Source organism: Nesoenas mayeri (assembly GCF_963082525.1).
Source record: "Nesoenas mayeri genome assembly, chromosome: 5".
NCBI classification, from domain to species: Eukaryota; Metazoa; Chordata; class Aves; order Columbiformes; family Columbidae; genus Nesoenas; species Nesoenas mayeri.
In genome coordinates, this window is record NC_137548.1 from 45,112,827 (window position 1) to 45,136,909 (window position 24,083).

Below are 24,083 nucleotides of genomic sequence, written 5' to 3' on the forward strand. Positions count from 1 at the left end.
AGGAGTCAGGCACAGAGATGAAGAGAATTTTCCATGGATACACAGAAAATCGTTGTCTGATCAGGAGTGATAAAAGCTTTCCTGCCTCCCAGCTCTGTCTGCTCCTGAGGAAAGGCTGTAGCTCCCCAAACCAACACTCCTGCAAATGGCGCAGAACACACACACATTAGAAGTTGTGGTTTGTTCATAAACAATTTATTTCAAATATGTGCCCTTGTTGATTCAACAATGATGTCTGGAGAATCATGTCCTCCACCAACCAAAGAGAGAACTGATTTGGAAATTTTCGACCTGACTTATTTGCTGATGATACCTTGACACTGCTTCTCTCGTCCTCCTCAGCAGCTGAAAGTATGGCTCAGAGCGAGCACAAACTTGCACCTTATTCTGAAATGGCTAGAAATACAGTGAACAAAGAATTAGTAAATCAACCACCCAGGGAGGCAGAGGGCTGTGAATTTACAGACAAGTATAAAACATCTTATTGGGATATTTATCATTTCTTTTTCCACAAGTAAGATTAAAAACCACTTTGACTTTAGTGACCTGTGGTTCCCTTCTCATTATCCCCCAACAGAAAGAAACAATTCCAAAAATGCTTGATGTTCCTAATATTTTTAATAAACATTTAAAATCCTGTCCTTCGCCTTCTAAAAAAGCAGGTAGTATGGTATGGAATGAACAAGACTGGACAAAGCATGAATTTTACATGGATGAATTTCTGATTATCTCTTCTTAGTATCTGATATGAATGTGTGCTTGGCATTTCCATTGACTTAGATTATAAGGCAGGAAGCAAGTTATTTTGGATGCTGATGCCAATCTGAGGATTAGGGAAAAACTAACAGTGCCTGGGTCCTGGTACAGGTGGTCATGGACTCATGGAAGTTTCTTGGTTTAATATTTACACGGATGTTTTAAAATTATGGCCTGTGACATGTATTTTCCAAAGATGCTTCTATATCTGAGGAAAAAAAAAAAAAAGAACCCTTGGTCCAAATCCCATCTCTTTTTAAAAGTCTTGTTAAAAATTTTGATTCATCAATTTATCTTAGCACACTTAAAAGCAGAACAGAGAATAATGAGATTTTTAAAAAAAGAGAAAGATGCTGATCTCTAAGGAGATCGTCGCTCTTTTTTCATAAGTAAATGACACTGAATGGTGCGGATTCGATTCTTTGCTGGGGCAAACTCCGGCTGAAGTTTTAGTGTTGACTCATACCATTTCATTGCTTTTTCAAACTCCTCCTGGAAAGAAAGAAAGAAGATTGCAGAGAGTCAGATTCTAAAAACACTAAACACACTTTCTATGTCATTCCTGTCCTAAGCAGTTGAGTAGTACGGTATGCACTAAAGCTGAGGGTTTTTTTCCCCCCTCTCTTCCCAAATAACTCTGATGCTTTCATGGGCTAATGACACAATTCTGCATAATCCATGGAAGGGAGTCAAATCACTGCTGAGCGTTACTGACCAATGTTCCTGCCTTTTCCTTTAAATAGTAGATGTCAGCATTATTGCTGTAGAAGTAACTTTAAAGAGAGATTTCAGTCAGAATTTACACAGATCAAAGCTTTAAAATGTTGGACAATGCAAAAACATCAACTTTGCTGAAAAGCTAATCTTTTCAGAAACAACTTGAAACTATTTTTAAAAGATTACTCAAAGTAAAGAAAGCAAACCAAAACCAAACCAAACCCAAAACTTAAAGAGTATATAGTAGATAGACAATTTCAATTCACAAACTGGACTCCAGAATGGTAGTAAGAAGCACTCACGCTTAAATAACATCTACTTTTATACAGCTGAAATCCAATTACCTGTGCCACACCGCTTTTTTATTAACTAGGAATGCATGCCAACAACCAATAGTGTATTAGAAGAAACACAAGAGGGGGAAAGACCCCAAACAGTCTAGGTTTTTCAGTCACTTCTACCACTCTTTTTGTTCTCTTAGGTTCCTTTTCTCAGTAGCTATTTGCACAACAGAGAGAATATTAATTTCTAGCCACATTATAAACATCAACCAGATCAATGTGAGTTGTAAAGTCTCGGTTTAAAAAAAAGGTGTATTTTAAATACAGTTTCAACAGGAATTACATAGAAAATGCCATATGAGTTTGTTGGAGCACCGACAAAGAGCAATGAAAACAAGAATCAATTTTTTCCATCTTTAGATGTAATCTTTTACATTTTCTGTGATCTGATATTATTTTGATGCTCCTTTAGATTCCTACATGAATAGTTTCTATAGCATCCATCCGAAGTTCTCAGTCCTTAACATGGCCAATTGTTTCCCCTTTGTAAGGCAACTTACTGAAAAGCTTTGCAAATAGCGGAATGTTGGCCTCTATAACACTACTATTAATTAGCACGATAGTTTCTACAACCTGCTGGTCAGAGTCAGCTCTCAAATACAGCAGGTTAAGGATGATGTAAATAACCTAACTTGTCTTTATGTTAGTATAATTTGATCCAGAAGATACATTTTATCCTGTTACTACAGGCATTTCTTGTAATGAATATGGGGTTTCATTGAGAAATCGCTCAGATCCAGGGAGAATGAAGTTATCCTGAAGCACTGTGCTACTTTAAAAAGACACTGGCAACCCAAACATCGAACTTTTACTTAATTTCTTTCAAACAATTGTCCAAAATAATACTTTAACAGAACGAAGTTATGGCCTTCTTAAGTTTGTTTCTATTGAGTGTTTGACAGTATCGTGCACTTCAACTCTTCTCAACACTAACAGCCATAATATATGATTATCTGCTCAACTTGCCTTGTTATCTCCATAATCCCCTCAATCATAGGAGCAAAACTTCAAGGGCAAATCTATGACTAGTGAAGAAAACTGACAAGGATACATAGTAACATGTAATTGAAGATACTTTTAACACAGACATGTGACCTATCCACTATGTCTCATTTTTTGGTGCCTCTTTTACCCTTGAAATACAATGGCCCTGTTAAAGTTACGGAGGACAGCCACAAGAACCAAACTGGCATTAATAAAAGCAATGAACATTTTGTGTTCAGAGTAAGCACCAAAAGCTAAATTGCAGATTGGAATATGTAGACAGTATGAAGAAATGTGAGTTCAATCTGGGTGTTGATAATCCAGATATTGAAGTTAAACTTCCCTTGTGTTTGTTCACCACAACTGTGAACTGGGTTTTAATTATTATGCTAAGCTTGAGTATTCTGCATAGAGACCCAATTTATAATTAAATTTCCCATATTATAAAAATATCCTGGGTTTAGACAGGCAGCCAACCCAAATTATCAACTGTTTGCTACTGTCTTAACAAAGCTTTGCAGACAGCATTCTGAAGCCAGCTTATAGAAATGTTTGCCTTCAAGTTCTTAATGAGTAATAAGAGTAAAATGAGTAATAAGAGCTTTGGCATTCAAAAGTATTACTTCTTGTTGATCCTACCCCAATTTCTTGAATTCTGCTCCTTCAAAATTCTTTGTGAGAATTCTATTTTTATATATATATAAATACTGTACCAAAGACAGACATACCTGGGTGGCAGCATACTCACCATTGCTACATAGACATTTGCCAGTGTGAAATGATTAACCACAAAGTGTGGTGCTATTTCCACTGCCATGGTAGCCACAATGATGGCATCATTCCAGAGTTTTGCGTTGTGGAAGATGTTTGCTAGGCTTATTAGTGGTACATCCTGGAAGAGAAGAGCAAGCAATAAACAGCAAGTTTTTTTCCATTAAAACTGTCTCAGGATCAGGAAACTAAACAGAAGACTCCACCACCTGGCCACTCTCACTTGGTTACTACTCACTTCACTGTCTGCTGACTTTGAAAGTGATAAGCCAGACTTGTTTTACTGTAACAGGGTATTTGGACCTGAGTTATACACAACCCCCGCCCCCCGCCTCACACACATGCATCTGCTCACAGTAGTCACAAACACTACTGTTGCATAGACAAACAACTCAAAAATTAACTCACTTAAGTGTCCTGGTATGTACATTTATTTTTTAAATGTTCTTACACTAGTCTTCTCCCCAGAGATGCATTCTCAGACATGACAAGCTGTTTTGTTTGACCACCCTTCTTGAGCTTTTGCATAAAAAGGGAAAGAATATGAACAAAAAGGGGCAGCAAGGAACTGAAAAAAGATCTAACAATTAGTGCAACTGATGCACTGTTTTTTACCCTGACTCTGCCACAGAATTCCTATATGATGCTGCATAACAGCTATAAATAAGATTTTCTCAGCTAGTCACTAATGGTATGTTTTTTATTCCCTCGATTTCCTTGTCTGACTGAGAAAACTGTTGAGCCCTGACAATCATAAGAGACTCTCTGGGAGCTGGGCTTCACACCTTCAAAGGACAAAATACTGTTTAGTAGCAAGTCTCAGGTGCCCCCAACAGGCCAATAAAAAATTCTGGATGTATTTGATCCCTGCCTCCTTGACCTCCACAAGGCAAAGACGATCTTTGGGGGATAAGTCATTCATGTTTGCAAAGCAGATACTATGAAGTCAGAATCACAAAAGAAGCCCACAGGAAAATTAAGTTACCTTTTATTTATGTGAGAAAAGGCAAAAGAAAGCAGACAGAGTGCATAAAACCAAAGCGGAGGATAAAACAAAATACTAAGTAGCCGTTAATTCAGTGCTAACTCTGAGTTCAGGTTGCAGCTGTATCTTTACAAACAAGACCCACAGTTTTCTCTGGAGGCAGCTTCAGTATGGAAGACAAAAATAAGGCCCAAATCTGGAGTCAGCCAGTCCCAAGCAACATTATACCACATTTCTAGAAAACAGCACTACTACAACATAATCTTGCCAAATTGTAGTTTCCAATTCATACTCTGACCCTTATAAGTCACACAGCTAAAGGCTCAATTTCTGAGGAACCACTCCCAGTTACATCGAAAGACAGGAAAATAAGCAAGAACCTGTTGTGTCAGATCCTAGTTCCAAGTTTGTTTTAAAAGGTTAAGTACAAAGAGACGGAATTATAGGATACATAGGATGTGCAGTGGGGATGTGCCTTGTTTTGGAGTAAAGCAAAGAACTGTTGCATAGAGTCAGGCACTAGTGTCCAGCTGAGATTCAGAGCCCAAACACTTAAGATTTAACCATTTAAGTTATTCCTTTAGATATCACCTTCTCCTCTCTTTAAAAGCACAACCGGAACATATAATCCCCTCTTTAAAGCATAACCAGAAAATATACTCCCCACATCTTTGGTTAGAAGACTTGTCCAGCCAAAGGCTGATGAAGATTCAAAGTCCTACATAACAGGGGGAAGTTAAGCCCACATTGCCCAGAAAGGTGACAAACCCACTGAAACACAGGAAATTGCGCTGATCCTCCTTTGCAGTTGTCTTTTTTTTAGTTATTATTTTTTTAAAAAGAGACAGTCCACACGAAAAGGTTTCACAACTAGCTATTACAGATACTTGATACGCTGTGCTGGCCTTAATAATAGACTGTGAAAGCACTATTGTAACAAGCAAAACATTATTTCAGCTGTGTAGTGGGCACATGTGTGCACACCTTCATGTGATGGGGTGCATAGTGCAATGCTTGCCGTAAGCAGTCAATTGCCTTCTTTCCTTGGCCTTTCACCCTCCAGTACAGAGCTGCCATGCTAGAGAGGACCCATGAAGTCTGATTCTGGCAAAAGAAGAACACAAAAAACCAGTCACGTAAACACCTGTAGCAAACAGTCTTCTTGTCTTTCACTCTCGCAATTTACATGATATATTGAGGTAGAAGGTGTTACACTTAAAAATAGCATTAAACTATTTCAAAGCAGAAAAAAGTTTCTTATCTAACAATATATATATATAATAGCCAGGTAAATGAGACTGCCAAATGAAACAAATTCTAAATGCAACATAATTTTCTTAAGAAAGGAAAAACAGCTAAACAGCTTTAAACAGCAACAACAGTTTCAGCAGCCACAACAGCTTCTATAACCAGCTGTCTGATGCTGAGCATCTAGATGTGTATACACATTACACAACATATAGCAAACAATTTAGCTGTGTTAGCTGATTGGACTCATAGGCTCTCTGAAGTCACTGGAAAGAAAAAGGATGGTCAGGGATGCAGCTCCGAGCCGAAGCCTCACAAGCCTAGCTGATTAAGTTTGTTGCCTCTAGCTGGCTGACTCCCATGTCACGTGTTAGAACAGAAAATACTACGTGCTTCAATTCTGTGGACTCAGATACAGTAAATTAATGTTTACACTCACATAAGCAATTAGATAAGTAGCCATCTTGATTTGTTTGATTAGCTCTTGTGAATACTGAATGAGACTGGTAGATGGAAGAATTGCATTTTATTTTGGGCACAGCTAGCTTTACTGAGAATTCTGTTTCTGGTTTCACCACTAAATTTTCAGCTTATTTGGATAAGCCTTATGTCTGCAGGGGGAGCTGTAGTGTTTCAGAGAAAAAAAAATGTATACATCTAAAGTGAAAAGAAACTAAGTCTTGTAACCTAAGTAACATCTTTCTGGGAATTACAAAAGTATATTCGTTTTAGTTTCAAAGCAAGTAAGTTCCTCAGATGGCCTTGTGTAGAAGTGACTATGAGCAACAAATTGTTTTGACTGAGCCCTCTTTTCTGTAGTAGTTTAGGATATCCTCCCCACTAATTGTAAACATATAACAACAATTTCTGCATCTTTACCTACTTTGTAGATCCTGGGAAAACTACGCCTCTTAATAATTTCTTCCTAAGGCCCTCAGCTGAGGTCCTTTGCAGCCTTACTCTAGCTAGGAAGCCTGGTTTTCTTGGGGGAGAACAGAAGTGCTGCCTTGCACATGGTGCCGTACCTCTGCCTGAATGCATCCAACACTCCAGCCCAACACTGCAGAAGACAAAAGGAAGCCCCTGCCTGTCAGGTGTCTGACTGCCGCATGCCAAAAGCGTGACTGGGGGTTGAGCCATGGCTTAACTCAACCTTCCGTTAGTTCTGAGTCAATGTAGCACAAAAACAAAGAAGAGGGCTGAGAACTGCTGAAATAGTTCAATATATATATATATCAACAACCAGCAATACTCACCAGCTCACTACAGGGTTAGAAATATTGGGAAATTTGACAAGCTTGTTTTAGCAGAGAGATATGCAAGACACTTGCTAGTGTAAACACAGGATATAGCTCAAAAAATACCTGTGAGGGCATTATAGATGGTGAATAGACACAAATCCCTAGTCCAAGTAGTGATCTGTTCCCTGATTGGGATTTCAGACAAACGTTTTGAGACCGGATTGACCACTGCATTAGTCATAAACGGCAAGCCCAGGCTTCTCATTTTCTCATTTACACATACCTTTTCCAAAGCTTTGGCTATTCGAGTACCAACTTGTTCTAATGACTGTGGTGAGTACTGGTCTTTGCCAAGATTCTGTAGCACCTATGGAGGAGGAAGAACAAGTGCTTAGATGCTGGACCCTGGTAAGAGGTGTCCCTCTCTTGTTGGCTGAATTTTTTCCCCAGCCTTTTACAAACACTGTAACCTGTTCCAACCTAAACATCACTGTCTATCTTGAGTTAATACTATCTGTATCATCATACAGTTTTATAACTCCATGGCACTGAATAGTAAGAATGCTAGAATTTTATGTACACTTAGTTGGACTTTTCTTTCATTAATTAATCCATCAAGAGCTTTGTATTTATTACGAAGACAAAGTGTTTTAGGATCTCCCTCAGGCCAGATCACAAATGGCTGGGAAAACACTCTGATACAAAGTATCACTTTCAGCTTGCATTGTTCTTACAGTTTCATCCAGCCATTTGGTTGCTGAAGGTCACTGCTGGAGGCAGGGCACTGAGCTAGATGTGCCTTGAATCTGCCATGGTATGGCCATTTTCATGTGACAGTCCTCAGCTCTGGCATACCTCTTTCAGTTGACTTTCTCCACTGTAATGCAAGCTGGCCCGACTAGAGACACCTTGCAGGTGGTCCAAAGTGTGCATGCTGGCTGGTAGATTTGGGTTACAAAGGGGCTCCATGGCTGGTTCTTGCAGCTGTGTGGCAAAGTCAATGTGTTCTGTAATGCTATAAAGGTCATAAAAACAAGTTGAATCAGTCAGGAGAAGAAAATAGAAGACATTACAAAGTTCTCTGGTGAGTGTAAACTGCTCAGAACATCGCAAAATCTCATTTCAGTAGCTCAAGAAGCAAGAGAAACCTGATCTTCCATCTACACTTGCACTTTTCTTTGTAAGTCTATTGATGAAATACCACATAATGTTTTCAAACTTCTCTGAAATCCTGGGCAGTTCCTTCATGCTTCAAAGAATCCTAAAATCTTCAGTTTATGCACAATGAAGGCCATGTAACTGTCTTGCTTTGTGTGAAAAACTTCAGGTTCATACACAAGATACTTACTCAATGTTTTTAGCAGAAACAGCAAGCCATGTGCTGGCTACAGTTGTAAGCTCTACTCTACGGAGTTTCAGACATTCATCAGGACTTGGCCAGCCAAGGCTACGATAGTCACGCCTCTTTCCTTGAGAAAGGAAAAAAAAAATCTGTCTGAAAGATTGTCTGAAAGCAGAAAGACATTCTACTTCAGTACAATGATTCACAGCATACTTTATACCAGTGGATAATTCCCTACATTGGAAAAGTGACAGTCCTGCAGATTTCTTTAAGAACATTCCTGAGCCTAAATGGACTGAAGGGAACTTATAGGACACAACTGAACCCTATGCAAGGCAGATTAGGAAGTGGAGTGTTAAAACCTGCTTCATTACACCTTTTCAATAGCTACAGATACAGAACCATCACCTCTCTTGTTTACAGTTAACATCTCTACTTAAATGTCCTTAAAGAAAGTTCATAAGTGAGTCATCATTTACATTCTACAGCTACAGTAAAAACTAACAAAAGTTGATTGCTCCATCTTCTGACAATCCCAGGTGCAAAATACTGACATTTCTTTTCAATTAATATTGTTTAAGACAGACAGTAGCTTTTACTGCACTCTTACACTTAGGACAGCAACATTTCTGAAACTATTATGTCAACTCCCATTTTGCAGAGGAGTTTACTGAGGCAGGGAACTTGCTTTATGTTAACAAATAGATCACTGGGAGAAACAAGAACCTGATCTTCACATTTGAACCAAAGCCTACTAAAATCTTTCTGTTACATTTGGTGGATACTGCACCAAGACCTGGGAATCCAGCTTGTGTTAACTGTTAGAAAACATTTTCCTCTTCTGCCAGAAACACAACTCTTTGGAACATAAAAAAAAATTCATTGCAGACGAAAACTTGCACAGTGGGTAGCCAAGCTGAACAACGTGCCAGTCTATTGCACCAGCTATGTAGGCAGTATCTCAGTATTTATTTCTAGTTACCTGAAATTTTGCCCATTTGGATGCAAATCCTATTTGCCATCCAAGTTCTAGTAAAACACTTTACCATCATTTGGCAAAATAACAATGAAGTCTGCAACATGAGGCCTTTTGTAAAGTACTCTGATTAAAGGAAAATTAACTTTGAGTAAAACTGGGAAATTTCATAGGGGAACGAACAATTCTTATCACCACCGTGAGCGATCTAATTTTGAGTTCTTACTTCCACGAATGGCAAAAATAGTGAGAGGTATGGAAACACGACACAGAGACTGTTCAGTAGGCGGAGAGCTAGTTAAACACAGGACAGCTCATGTCATTTCCCAGTTCTACCAGGAACTCGCCAGTGACCTCCAATATGTTACTTAAACTTTTGGTGATTTAGTTCTTGCAAAACAGATGTCAGCAGACCCTGCCTCACAGGAGCCTTAGGAAGAAAACTGCTTCACAATTGAGAGATGCTATGTAATAAAGCCACAAAAGTAGCTTGGGGGGAGAGAGGGTACTTTGAGGAAAGGAGGGGTGTGTGCTCACAAAAGACAGTCTGTTTTCATGTAATCCCTCCCCTCTATTTAAATATTTCATTCAATAACTTACATTTGTCAGTTGCTAAAAAGAAGCTTGTTTGAGATTTAATGTAAAAGCCTTCAAAATCTGAAATCACTTTCTAGGTCACCCTATTGTCAAGGACTAAAATGTGTTGGAGAACACATCTTTGCTTACACATCAGCCCTATGACATTAAGATTTTAGCTCCAGTGAAATCAAGGTAAGATAAAAAGTATGGGGGCCAGCTACTTTGGTTCTCTTCTTTGGTATCATTAGGTTCCAGCAGCTCTAAATTTACATCCTAAGCAATCATGTACTGATGATTTCTGTCTACCTGGATGCAGCAGTGGAACCAGCTTGCACCAAATTAATAGACCACTCTCCAGTTCCTGTTACTCAGCTAGCAAAAACTCCACCTCTCTCTCCAAACCTCCTCATGTATGTTGGTGCAAAACTCTATCCTTCCATAGCTACAGTTTTCTGGAAGACAGTCTCTAATTTTTCTCATACAATATCACCAAAACAATTGCAGCAGAACACTTAAATATTTTTATTGATTTTATTTTTACTAGATTAATCTGTCTGCTTTTTGAGTTGTGTCTCTTATGTTTAGTCAGTAAGCAGTTGAAGCTCTCATTGTGCATTTGTGTCAGAAGGGGTGTCTCTCATCTGATAAACTACTCTGCCCATCCAGTTTTTCAGAAAAAGACCACTAAAACCTCCTCTCTCTTTTACTACTTCTATCCACAATATCTACACCTCTTCCATTCTCTACTCTTACTACTTCATTCCCAGAAGTTCTGGGAATTGAACAGAAGGTTTTCACTCAGCAGATAAAGTTATGCTGCACTTCATGAAGAAGATGCAGATGGAAGAGATTTCTAATTTTTCCACATATTCACCTAGAAAGCATATTTCACTATGCAGTCCATAACACACATTTATGGTAATAAACCAGTGTCATATAAAAGCTGTAAAGGAAATAAACTGTAGTAACACAAAAGCTGCAAATAACTTGCTTTCTCTAGAAGCAGCAGGTTACCTGTTGGTCCGGGAGAAGGTATCTTTGGTCCACTGATCTCAAGGGCTGTTTGGTAAAAGTTTTCATGTTCTCCTGTAGTCCCTTCTTCTCCATTTCTCCCAACTGGCTCCTGGAGATCCAAGCTTTCAGCTTTCGGTTTCTTTAAACGTTTGACCTGAAAAGTGATCTACCAAAACAACAGCATTAACAAGGTTAACAGTAAGAAACACCGTGAATGTTATCAGCTCCAATACACTACTTGTTTTAGCCCAAAGATTCAAAGACATTATAGATGAGATGATCTCTCTCTCTCCCTCCCTCCCCATCTCAACCCATTCTCTAAGCCTGCTCACTTTCAGTGTATCACACCACGCAAACAAAGTACACAACTTCAACCTCCAACCTAGGAGAAAACTAATTCAACTGCTGGAGAATTGAAAGACATTGTTCCTTATATATTTTGTTTATAACATGACGACAAGAGATATTTCATTGTTTTCATGCTAACCAGAACTTTTGGTTAGAAACTTTTATCTTTTGTAACTGTAAGAAGTTTGAAGTCACTCAGCATCATTCAACACCTAAGCTCTTGCTGCTGATAGTCAAAACTTAGGATATCAGTTTTAGTGACATGGAGGCCTTTCCTTTAGAAGATGGATTGGAACTACTTGTTCATTTCACATAAGCCATGAACCAGCTCTTTTAAGGCACATAGGGGGAAGTTCCTATCTATATTCCAGTGTTAAAACCCCTGAATTGTCCTCAACTTCCCTCCTCCACCATAGTAAGTTGGTACAAGACTTACGTAAACTCATCCAAACTTACCCATTCAGCTTCATCATCATCACCACAGTCCCCAAAACAGGAGCTGGCCAGTCCATCCTGAGATCCCTTCTTCAGGACCCGGATTCCCTGCAAGTCCATCCGACGACCTTTTACCTCCAGTGCCCCTTCAAAAGCTTCCTGAGGCCAAGAGTTTTCAAACTCATCCACCAAAGCCAGCATCTCTTCAGACATCTGATCATCTTCTAAACTCTCCATTCCCTCTGAACCGTTGCTTTCTGTAGTGACTGCATCTAAAAGGGAACACCATAAAAACTTCAAAAATGTTTTTCCTGGTGCTTCTGCAAATCATATTAAAATTATCTTTTTTTCTGTGACCTGACTTTTCTGCTTGCATAAACCAAGTATCACTGACTAATCACTGTGTGCTACAAATGGAGAGGGGGACTAGAGAATGCAGACTTTCCCACTGCAAATAAGCATCAACTGTTGCTTCAAAAATCAACAATTCTAGACCACTTTCATCAGTTTCCTTTCCAAAACAGAATTCTGCCTGCTTGAGAGAGTAAACAGGTGGTGTCTTTTTTCTACATATGTGCAATAAACATGGAATAACGCTCTCTGTACCCTAACCATAGACACTGTTTTTCTTCCCTTCTGTCTGGCACAGCTGGTACAGAATTTACTGAATCATAGAATGTCCTGAGTTGGAAGGTACCCACAAAGATCATTGAGTCCAACTCCTATTCCTGTATGTGACAACCCCACAGATCACACCATGTGTCTGAGGGTGCTGTCCAGTCTCCTCTTAAACACTGTCAGGTTTGGGGCTGTGACACCTCCCTGCGGAGCCTGTTCCAGTGCTCCACCACACTCTGGGTGAAGAACCTTTTGCTAATGTCCAACCTAAACCTCCCCTGGCACATCCTCCTGACATTCCCTCGGGTTCTAACATTGGTCACCAGAGAGAAGAGATCAGCGCCTGCCCCTCCTCCTCCCCTTGTGAGGAAGCTGTGGACCACAATGAGGTCTCCACTAAGGCTCCTCTTCTACAGGCTGAGGTACAACCAACGCATGCTTGTAGACTCTTGCAAGAAACTACATTCCTCAGCTTGGAAAATGTCTAAACTTCAATCTCTCTTTTTTGTTGTTTTCTTTTTGAAAGCATTTTGATGTTACACTTGGAGAAAAAGAACAGTGAACTGAATGAAACTGGTTTTAAGGGTTACTTGTCACTTTATAGACAGAGCAGGGGAAAACATGGCTTCTGGGTGGAAGCAAAAGAGTTCTTCTGAAAAATCTCAAAAGCAATTCATTTGCCAGAACACATTTTGTAAGGCTGACTTACTGTCCAGTCTCAAGGAGGAGGGATCCCTTGTTGAACTCTGAGTAAGGGCTTCTGGATCTTCTGTACCTCCCTCAGAATGTCCTTCTGTCATGGCTGCAACTGACTCATGGTGGTCATCAAAGTATTTCTCCTTATCATGACTGCCATCTGGATTTTTCTCATGACAGTGGCCTGAAAGAGAGGAATTTTCTGATACACCATGTAAGACTTCTCCTCCTAGACACAAGTGCAGAAGCTGTAGTGTGGAAGCTACAGTCTTCTACTTTTCTACACACAGATTAACAGAATAATCCTAAGAGATACTGAAGACTTCACTCAGCAATTAAAAAACTGGTCTGCCCCTTGACAAAGCAGATCACCTAGAATAGTTACAGTAAAACATGTTACTAGGTATAAATTGGGAACTACTAATGAAAGAAAATTCAGTTATCTTTTGAGGGATGGTTGCACAGTACATAGGAAATGGCTGTGTGCTGGTAGCCACTCCAATCACCATTCCCAAGACATATTTTTAGTGACAATCCACCATATGTGGGGGTTGCCTGCCACATGAACTTCACTGAGACACCATAATGCTCACCATACTTATGTGCAAGAAAAAAAAGGGCCAAGGCAGACTGACATAGGACTGCCAGGCTCTAACCTTCCATGCCAGCAACAGACAGCACGTAGGTTAAACCTGGTTATCAAATAGACAGACAAAAGCTGTGAGTATTAATCTGTGCTAAAAATCAGAAATTTATTCAGTTAAAAACATTTATAATTCTGTGGTCAGGTTTATGGGTTCACATTCCACCAAATGCAGAGATCTAGAAATAACACTGGAAAAATCCAAATGCAGAGCCAGTAATGTGCAGATAAAAAAAAAAGTGAAAATCAGCAACGCTAGCCTTCGGGATCAGTCAGTGAGACACTGCTAAGCTTTCAGAAAGTTTAATGGGTAGCCACATGCAGCTTTGTAGCAATATTTTTGAGCTCAAATACATTTTAACTAAAGATGTGGGATCTTCTAACAATAATTACTTGCCAGTCTTTCAGGCAAGAGGTGTTCACAACAGTTGCTCCCTTGGCTGAAGCCCCTGAGTTGCACAGGTAGAGACAGGGTTCTCCAGGCGTGCGAGAGGCCGGGAGCTGCCCCAAACCCCGCTGCGCTGCCCTGGGCTGAGACACGGAGCGGGGCAGCGGCCGCTCATCGCAGGGGAACCCTGTCACCAGGGAGAAAAACACATTCTCTGTACCAAGCTGCTGCTCTCAAACTTATCTCCTTCCTGTGCTTAAATTAAATGCAAGATTTGCAAGTATGTTCCCCATTCTACCCTCATGAATGCAAATTGTATTGCTCCATGCATACAGAAAGCATTATTTTTTTCAACCGGCAGCATAAAATATGAATAATGTGATTAAAGTAAATCAGTGACTCCTTTCTTCTCCACACAATGATCCTGTGTTACAAAGGAATTTTTTTAGGTCTCACTCTTTTATCAGGCCCGCAGGATGAGAGGATGGTTGTAACTCTCATATAAAGGTAACCACCACTTCTCAGCAAAGTGAAACTATAGCTTTTCGCTGCACGCTCTCAACTTCTGCATCTGTGAACATTCAGGTGGTATCTTTGGAGGAGAAACAGAACAGTATTTTCCAGAGGGTGGGGGCTGTCACCAAAATAAAATAAAACCATATTCATAAACTCCCTGTGAAAACTATTTCTTACTCTACCTTTTCTGCTGTATATAAAAGAAGTCAAGCAATGCTATTTTATGAGTAAATATATAAACCAGAAGCAGTTAGCTTCATAAACTCTTCTAACATGTCATACAGTTATACTGTGCCTTTCCTACTTCTATCAGTCATTGACTCTTTCTCTAATCCCCTCCTCACTTCTCCCATGCTGTCAATAAAAAAAAAAAAAATTGGCTTAATTAAAACCGAAATAATACAATCACTTCAATACATGGGGATCCTCATGTTTAATCTATGAGAAATGGCGTGCACAGATCCCTAAAGCTGAAACTAGTCCCTCTGCTTGATATCAAACCAGCTTGATTTTGATGCAAGCCAGGTGCTTCTCAGTAATGCGATGACCATAATTCCCTTTCCTGAAGTTCAACTTATCATTTGTATAAGAGAAAAGGCAAAGTGGCTGTAAAACAGATGACTGTTTTAAATTGAAATAAAAATGCCAAAAAGAGAAAAAAAGTTGGAAATAGCAACCAGAAAGAAAAACAACATGAAATTATTAAAATTCTACTTAAGACCGACTATTAATATTAATTTACAAACACTGACAGCTAAAAATAGACTGGATAAGAGTACCGGTTTTCTTGGGATCTGAGAACCGCTACATATAGATACCCGAGTGGAATAAATTTTTCAGAGTGCTGCTTTCAGTTTTCTGACATCACAGAAGAAAAAAGTGCTGGTTGAAAAACCAAGTGAAGTTCAAGATCTCTGATGAGTGTAATATGAAGCTGATGGTACTGAAACTCTGCAAGTCAGACCTTTACAGCTCGTATCAGCGGGATGCCTGAAGCCCAGCGGGGAAGAGCGTGAGCCCAGCAAGTCAAGAACAGAACATGCAGAACGTGACTTGTACCACTGCAGTATGTACAACACCGTCACTGTGTGATGGACAAGACTGACTGCCACCCTACAAATGCTTATCTATGTATTATTTATTAACATTTCATATATATTCTTGTCTAAATATGCACGTGAATTTCAGGTGTAAAGTCCTGACACAGCTACAAAACTTGGAAGTCTAAGACTAGTTTGTAGTACTTTATCAATTCAGCTTACTCCATCCTGAGAACTTACTAGAAAAGTATCGCTTTCTTGCTCATTTATTTTGAGAGCAGCTGTTGCCACTTTTCCTATTGATTCTTCAGAACTAAGAAAGCACAGAGGAAAGCAGATCAGAGTCTGTCATACCTTACGCATTATGAGACCTGGTTACTGTGTTCTAACAGTGAAACAAAAATGCTATAGAGATGACACAAAATAAGTGTCTGGGCCTTTATTTAAGTGATGGAAATAATACAAATAAAGAATCTGATTGTGCCAGGTTAATGTAGAAACTGGGAGGAAATAAAAAAGAGAATAGTTCCTAAATTACAAACCAAATTAATTTGCTAGAAAAAGCAAAAACAAACTCTAAACTGAAGCATGGAGACCTTGGAGATTAAAAGCAGCACAAGTTATTATATATTAAAGGTCTCTTTCTCATATAGTTCTAGTTCGTAAATTTTTGGGACTAACGTGAATGCACTTGTAGAGAGCTAGAACAGCACACATTTTAAGTACAGAAAAGATTTGAGAGATCATCCATCCTATTGAATATTAACCACCTTTTTGATTTTCAGGACCCCTCTTGAACGCCCACCAAAGCTGTGGTACCTACTACAGTCAGTAGGGCTAAAAAAAGCCCAATCCAAAAGTCAGACTTAAGTTCTTGGTTTGGAATTAGATGATTCCAAACTCTCAAGTTGAAAACCACTTAGTAGAAGGAAAAAAAAAAAACCCAACACCCAGAGTACTGACATCTGTAGCAAGGAAAGAGAAATAGTAGGACGGAGAAGTGACACAGTGACTGACATTGAAAACTTGCCCTACCTATAAAGGGATAGCAAATACTTATTCAGAAACATACTTCATATTGCCACATCTCTCAGAAAAGTCACACTTGGAAACAATTATGAACTTCCCTTATTACATATAAGCCTTTCTGGTACTATGTGGGTTTTTTTGTTTAAAAGCAAACTTCTGTCAATTTAGGTGACTCCAGACCCTCAGAGTGGAAGCCACTGAGCCTAAAGAACAAGGAAAGAAATCTGGAAAGTAGGGAAAATAGGAAAGAAAAACAAACAATGCCCTCAGTGTATCACATGGAAGTGCTGTACCTTGAGAAAGGTCTTGAAAGTAATCAAACTTCGCCATTAAAGAGCACACTGATTCTTGTTAAAATCTAAATTAATTGCCACTGTAGCTGTTCGTGTCTTGTGGTACATCTGGCAGAGAGAACAGGGCCTCACTAAATAGTTACACCATCTCAAGACATTATTTGGTGCCATCAACAGCACTGGAAAGTAAAATTATCTCCAGGCATCTTTGGTCAACACAGAGTTTTTACTGACTGTTTATTTTTTGTTTGATTGTCAGTGTAGAGTTTGTTAAATATAGTGTTCCTAAACTCCACCATCTATGTTCCAAACTAGGTTTAAAAAATTATTGGGTCCTAACTTCACATGACAAATTCATTTCCTTAAATTTCTGGTCCATATTTAGAAGATACGATGGCAGAATAATGTTTCAAAACTAAAAGGCATTTAAAATTTTAGGTATTGTTTTTTTTTCCCTGCTTCCTTGCAACAAGCAGAGCTGGATTATCTCTTGAACTATTAGAAGAGTCAAGTGACTATTGCTGTAGTCAGTGACTTACATTAGATTACACATAATGCAAGTTATCTGGAGATAAGTGTCACTTAAATGATGCGCCCCTTCATGGTTAAACAGTGCAAAGAGAGAACTGAATCTAATAATGATGTAAGTCAGCCTAATACTTGAGCTATTGAGTACAGAACAAACTGAAACCACGCTAACAGGACTCAACAACTCCATACTTGCTTTTTGATGCGTGCTCAAATCTAGTATTTCTCGAATTGAAATTTAGTAAACATAGTTCTCTTCTTTATATAACAGGAATGACATCTCACTGAGCTTAGTGGCAACAGGTTTTAATCCCCGTACATGGATGAATAGTCTCACCTGCAGACATTTCGGGAGCAGCGCATCAATAAGCAGCCTTCTTTTTACTTTCGCTAGTCACAGCTTACACAGATGCAGAGAGACATGAGTCAGAGGGGGTGGTACGTTACCACTTTACACATGACAATGTGTAATAATGCTGCTCTTAGGTCATGTGAAAACTTTAGGGGTGGTCACTGCTTGGAGGACACTGCATATTAGACTGATATATATCCATTACAGAAATTAAACTGAAAACCAGCCTGTTGTCACCCATCGCTTTTACAGAACAAGTCATGTTCAGTGCTTCATGTCACAGGCACTATAATTTACCCCAGTTTGCAAAAATAATCTGCAATGAATGAACTCATCTAACAGAACCCTTTAGCACATCTAAAACTACTGGGATCTCAGTCATCAAGATTTGGGATGAACTAGCACCTGAAGAGCTGTCTTTCTGTATCCATGACTTCACTGCAATATTACTTTAACAAGACAGGGCAGCATTATGGGGAAGCTCTGTTTGAGAGACCGTCCTTCAGACAACACATAAAACAGGAGCTTTGACCTTCACTGATGATTAACATACTGCATAACCAAATTACCTTTATGTTTCAAGGTGAACATGATTATTTCCTAAAGATCCTGTGAGCTAATAACAGCAACCATGTTATTGTAAATGTATACGAACAGATATTTGACTGCAGAACATTTGTTAAGGGAAAAGAAATCCATGCCTGTTTTTTTGAGATGAGTTTTAAAAGCAATAGGATGAGCAATAACTAAAGAAGATATCTATCTTTAGCAGCTATTGCTCACCCTCTAAATTAACATGGTTCTATTAAGTTGCTCTAAAATTCACGCATTCCTTTTCTTACTGTTTTCCTGAAAAAAATACATATTTACACTTCAAAATAAATCCCATGATTGAGCTTTGAAAGCAAAAACTGCAAGCCACTTATGACTAAAAAGGATTGTCATTAAAAAACATTATAAAAAGGTCACGAGACATAACTGCAAGACAGTACTGTGCTCCAGAAGCAATACCAAAGAAAATTTGGTGCTTTCTACACACGTAAGCATTAAAAACCAAAACCCAAAGAGTTCTCAGTTTATTTTTAGTGAAAAGTGATCAAAGTGACAAATGGAGCAGGAAAGTAAAGGAAGAAGAAAAGTTCTTAATTACCTGGCTATGCCATACTGACCTGTGAATGTTTGATAGGTCTATACGTAACTGAAGAGAAATACACAAGTCTGCTATGTATTCACTGCACTCTGTGAGACCCCAGAAAGAGACACAGGCAACCTGCATCTGCAGGAGCATGAAACTGTGGGAATCCTTGTTGCAAACTGGAAAGTGGCAGACAGTATAACAGTAACACCAGCCTCCCTCCAGCACCTGTCACAGCTGTAACACACTGCAAAAATCACTAAAAGCAATGCATCTACTACCCACAGGTCCCCATAGCTATTATTTTGGAATAACCAAGAACAGATTGTATAAATTCCCTCTCTGGTCACTTATTTCAAGTTAAGTATCAGTATGGGTACTGGTAGAGAATGAGGACTGTAGCGTCCAAAATCTAGACAAAGCCTTCCCTGTGTTCTCTCCAGACACAGAAAAAGTGTTTCTTTTTAGCTTTTTCCTTGAATGGAAACCTTCCTTTGCAAAACTGAAGTTACAGGACTAAAATAAACATTTTCAAAGGACAGGACATACTGTTAGCTGAAAAATAAAAGCTAAGTATAGAGAACAAATAATGAAAAGCAAAATGAAGTATGTTAAAAGTTAATTTTCATAAATTCCTATCTCATCTCTAAATTTATCTTTAGACAAGCAGTCAGTGGCCCTTCAAAAGATGGTAAGATGCATGTTCAAAAATTGAGTAGCCAGGAGGAGTGCGCTATGTAACAAGCTTTGGTTTGATGCATGGCCAACAACAGGATGATGATTTACGTGGTCAAAATTTAGACTCAAGCCCCAAAAACGAAGCATACCAAAGTTCTTTTTTATTATTTATTCCAACAACAAGGTTTTGATTAAGAGGATTGTATAGTTAAACAACTGTTCTCAGTCACAGGGAAATAGTTTCAAAATCTGATTTGTAGCCAAAAGATGCCTCTAAATTGGCTTAGCAATAGATTTAAAGATTACCTATTTGTCTCATTACAGCATTTCTGATTAAACCTTCCAAAACATACAAATGCCAACAACACATAATCAGATTTCTTGTTCATATCAAATGTGAGAAATACCTCACCATTGCATAACAGACCAGTTCCTGGTGAAAAGACACACAAATTCTCCTTGTGAAGTGATAAAGCATGGAAAAAAAAAAAAAAAGAGGAAGACAAACCTATTTAAATTAGAACACAATGCAGTTTAATAAGGTACATACATGCAAAACATCTTGAAGAACTCAGTAGGCTACTTTATATCAGAGTAGAAAACACCAGCCCTCTGTCCCAACCCCCAAACACTTCTTACATAGTAAAATACAAGTAGGGGAAAATCAAAAAGGTTGACTACATAAAGCCTTCACCCTCCTCCTTCCTCACCACCTGCTACAACAGGAATTTGGGTTTTTTTATGACCCACATCTAGAAGCAATAACTTGCTCTATGACACCTCAGAAAAGGGCCCAAAACATAGAAATACCTAAACATCTACATTTACATTCTCCAGTCCTGTCAGTAGATAAACGAGCAGCTCTGCAGAGAAGGATCTGGGGGTTCTGGCTGATGACAATTTGAACAAGAGTCAACAGTGCCCTGACAGCCAAGAGGACCGACTGTGTCCTGGGGTGCATCAAGCACAGCATTGCCAGCCAGGCGAGGGAGGTCCCACTCTGCCCTGCACTGGTGCAGCCTCACCTGGAGCACTGTGCGCAGTTCTGGGCGCCATAGGATAAAAAGGGTATAAAGCTACTGGAGAGTACCCATAAGAGGGCTATGGAGCTCGTGAAGGGTTTTGGAGGAGAAGCTGTATGAGGAGCGTCTAAAGTCACTTGGTTTATTCAACCTAGAGAAGAAGAGACTGAGAGGAGACCTCACCACAGTCCACAGCTTCCTCACAAGGGGAGGAGGAGAGGCAGGTGTTGAACTCTTCTCTTTAGTGACCAATGACAGAACCCGAGGGAATGTCAGGAAGATGTGCCAGGGGAGGTTCAGGTTGGATATTAGGAAAAGGTTCTTCCCCCAGAGGGTGGTGGAGCACTGGAACCGGCTCTGCAGGGAGGCAGTCAGGGCCTCAACCCTGACAGTATTCAAGAAGAGACTAGACAACACCCTCAGACACATGGTGTGAACTGTGGGGCTGTCACATGCAGGGACAGGAGTCGGACTCAGTGATCCTTGTGGGTCCCTTCCAACTCAGGATAAGACTAGAAAATGTATATTTCAGGGGACCCTGGTCCTACATACAGAGTAGAAAGGTAAGCAGCACTCCAGGCTGAATTTCAGCCTGTGCCTCAAGAAAAACAAGCACATCTAAGTTCTGAAGACAAAGGCTTGTCCTTAGTGACTTCTCCTATGTACCACAGTTTTTTTTTTAACTGTCAGATACAAAAATAGTTCCTTATTAATTGCTTAACAATATACACTCACCCACATTAGATCACAGTATAATGCATGCTATGAACATTGAGTGACTAATATTTAGTTCACTGCATACAACACACTTCTGAAATCTGTTTCTAATTAAGCCACAGAAATTCTTAGTTTAAGGATCACTAGCATAAGCAAAGGTAACAGTGGCCTCCATTTGTTTTGCTCTCTTTCCAATCTTTCCTTCATCATAAGCCACACACCTCTTCTGATGCTAAACACTAAATATTTTGTTACATCCTGTGGTGTCTACGAACTCAAGTTTAAAAGGGACTGTAAGTATAAGAAAAGCATAATGTAGTCAAAGTCTGTAACAGCTAACTGACCTCATCATGAGTTACTGTTAGCTCTCCACTTCTCTCAACATATGGGTGGACACTATAAAGCCAAGCAATGGCCTTCTGTGTGTATCTCCTTCTCTGGAGACATTCAAAACCCGCCTGGACATGTTCCTGTGCGACCTCACCTAGGCGTTCCTGCTCCAGCAGGGGGATTGGACTAGATGATCTTTTGAGGTTCCTTCCAATCCCAAACATAACTGTGATACTGTGATCTTTTGATTACCACTCTGTCTGTAAGATTTACACCATATGTTGGAACCACGCAGTATTCCACAGGGACCTGATTTCACTTTTTTTATTTAAAGAAAATATCTTTGCTAGGCTGTATTTATGTTTACCTGTGTATCTCTTCACCAGGCTATACTACCCAACAAAAACAGATTAATAGTCAGACTTGATTCATGACAATTTATAGTTTTTTGTTTGGGACAGATATCCATGCAATCTTGCTCCTAACTGGAGATCAAAGCAGAGACACTGACCCACTCATATAGTAAAACAATGTGTTAACTGGTTAGGTAGGAGTACGCCCCCTATTAATCTAAGATAGCTTTTAAGTGTTTAGCACTCTGACAGGCCACATTCTACACAATTCCATGAAGAAGCACAGTTGCTGCTCTAAATAAAATTTAAAAATAAGAAGAAAAATAAAAAAATAGTATTCCTCCTAAAAAGGTTATTGGACATATGAAGTTGCTGGACCTTTTTAAAAAGGTCCAGCTCTAAGCAGTTCATATTATTCAGGTACAGTAAGAACTTTTAGCAGCTATGTTTAAGAAACCATCACTGGCAAAAGCAGCTTCCTAAAAGAAGATGAAGACAGCAGCAGTATGTCTCATTTTCTCCACATTCCTATCACAAAAAAGAACAAAAACCATTACAGATAAATGTTAATATGTTTGATAAATGAAGGTATCAGATTTTGAAAAAATCAGTTGGAAAGAAAACCTTTTCTCTGCTACTCCAACCCCTGAAAATCCTCCTACATGAGCATGTAGTTAAGACGAAGTAACTGAAGGATCTAGATAAAGTATCAGGAAGAATAATTTTCACTATAAACACAGACAAAAATGGAAAGTGTCATATTATATTTAGTTTAATACTGTACTGCTTTTCCTTCATATTAAGTTTTGCATCAGTAAATTCTCACTGAACTTTCCTACAATTCTGGTCAAATATCTTCTAGATCATAGCACTAAGATTCTAGGAATGCCATGATTATTGCAGCAAAGGTGCATGATAGGAAACTGCCTCTTCTCTTGCTGGACTATTGGTGCAGAAACAAAAGCACAAAACTGAAAGAATAATTGGGTCATATTACTCCCACAGATTACATTCTCACATAAGATTCTCCACTATCTCCCAGTCAGAGGACTGTCTGACATTTCCTGACACCCCCAATCCCTTTGGGATGTCTGCCTCTAGTAGGACAAAAAGCAGTCCTCATTCTCCCTATCTCCCACCTGCCTGCATTCAGGAAGATGTTTTCATTCTACCCATGTACAATTTAACCTCCTCTTACTCCTTTAGCACTGCAGAGCCCAGATATGATGACCTAGATTCCACTTTTGTAGCTCCATCAGATCTTTCAGCTGGACTGTCACTGTATGATCTCCGTTGCCAGAGATGCTCAAGGGAAAAAGAATCCATATTGATTTTCAGATCCCAGGTGGAGCCTGCAGGGTGAAGAGTAGGCACATGGGTACATGCATGTGCATATAGGGGCTAGAAATAAGCAACTGAGTATTTAACTTCAACTGATAACATTGATTCTAGAGCTGCTGTTTAAGACAGAACCCACTTTCTCTATGTCAGTATTAAGTGACAATGCAAACATTTGCAAAGATGTGTTTTGATTGCTCTGATAAGCTGTTCATGTGCTTCACAGAATTCTGCTTGTTTAAAAACCCTACCTGAAATTGCTACAGGGAACTCAAACTGAATGTAACTGCTAAGTTAGAGTCAGCTGCTTGAACGGTGATGTTCATTTAAGCAACTTATTTAATCTGTCCATAAACTTACTATCAGAGTTTCAAGCAGAATTCCTCCTTTCAGGCCAACCGCCCCTCTTCAGGTCAATCTGCATAAAGGTCTAAGCTTATTAACTTTGTAAGAACTTATCTGTTGGGGGACAAAGGAAAAATCTGTACACTTAAAAGATTAAATACCTTTTCCCCATGTTTTACTTTAAGAAGGAGATAAAATAAAACAAACTTTCTATTTCACGTGCTACACGGTATTTGTACCACAAGAGGGCACTAAAGCCATACTTAAAAGCAGATCACTAAGTTATTGCTACATACCTTACAGAACTAAGTCATAAAGTAGAGAA

At 39.2% G+C, this 24,083-nt stretch overlaps 1 protein-coding gene across 3 annotated transcripts in view; it reads right to left on the reverse strand.

Annotated features, from left to right (window-relative positions):
* Positions 1–214: 214 nt before the first annotated feature.
* The window catches only part of TTC17 (tetratricopeptide repeat domain 17), a 60,406-nt gene continuing 36,537 nt past the window's right edge, over positions 215–24,083 (reverse strand). For all 3 annotated transcript variants that reach the window (XM_080344969.1, XM_080344968.1, XM_080344967.1), the window contains 9 exons: positions 13,065–13,235; positions 11,759–12,009; positions 10,955–11,120; positions 8,392–8,512; positions 7,899–8,058; positions 7,327–7,410; positions 5,539–5,658; positions 3,547–3,690; positions 215–1,248 (listed from right to left, as the gene is read on the reverse strand). In XM_080344969.1, the coding sequence (XP_080201095.1) occupies positions 1,117–1,248; positions 3,547–3,690; positions 5,539–5,658; positions 7,327–7,410; positions 7,899–8,058; positions 8,392–8,512; positions 10,955–11,120; positions 11,759–12,009; positions 13,065–13,235 (1,349 nt within the window). In that variant the 3' untranslated portion in view covers positions 215–1,116. The remainder of the gene's footprint in view (positions 1,249–3,546; positions 3,691–5,538; positions 5,659–7,326; positions 7,411–7,898; positions 8,059–8,391; positions 8,513–10,954; positions 11,121–11,758; positions 12,010–13,064; positions 13,236–24,083) is intronic.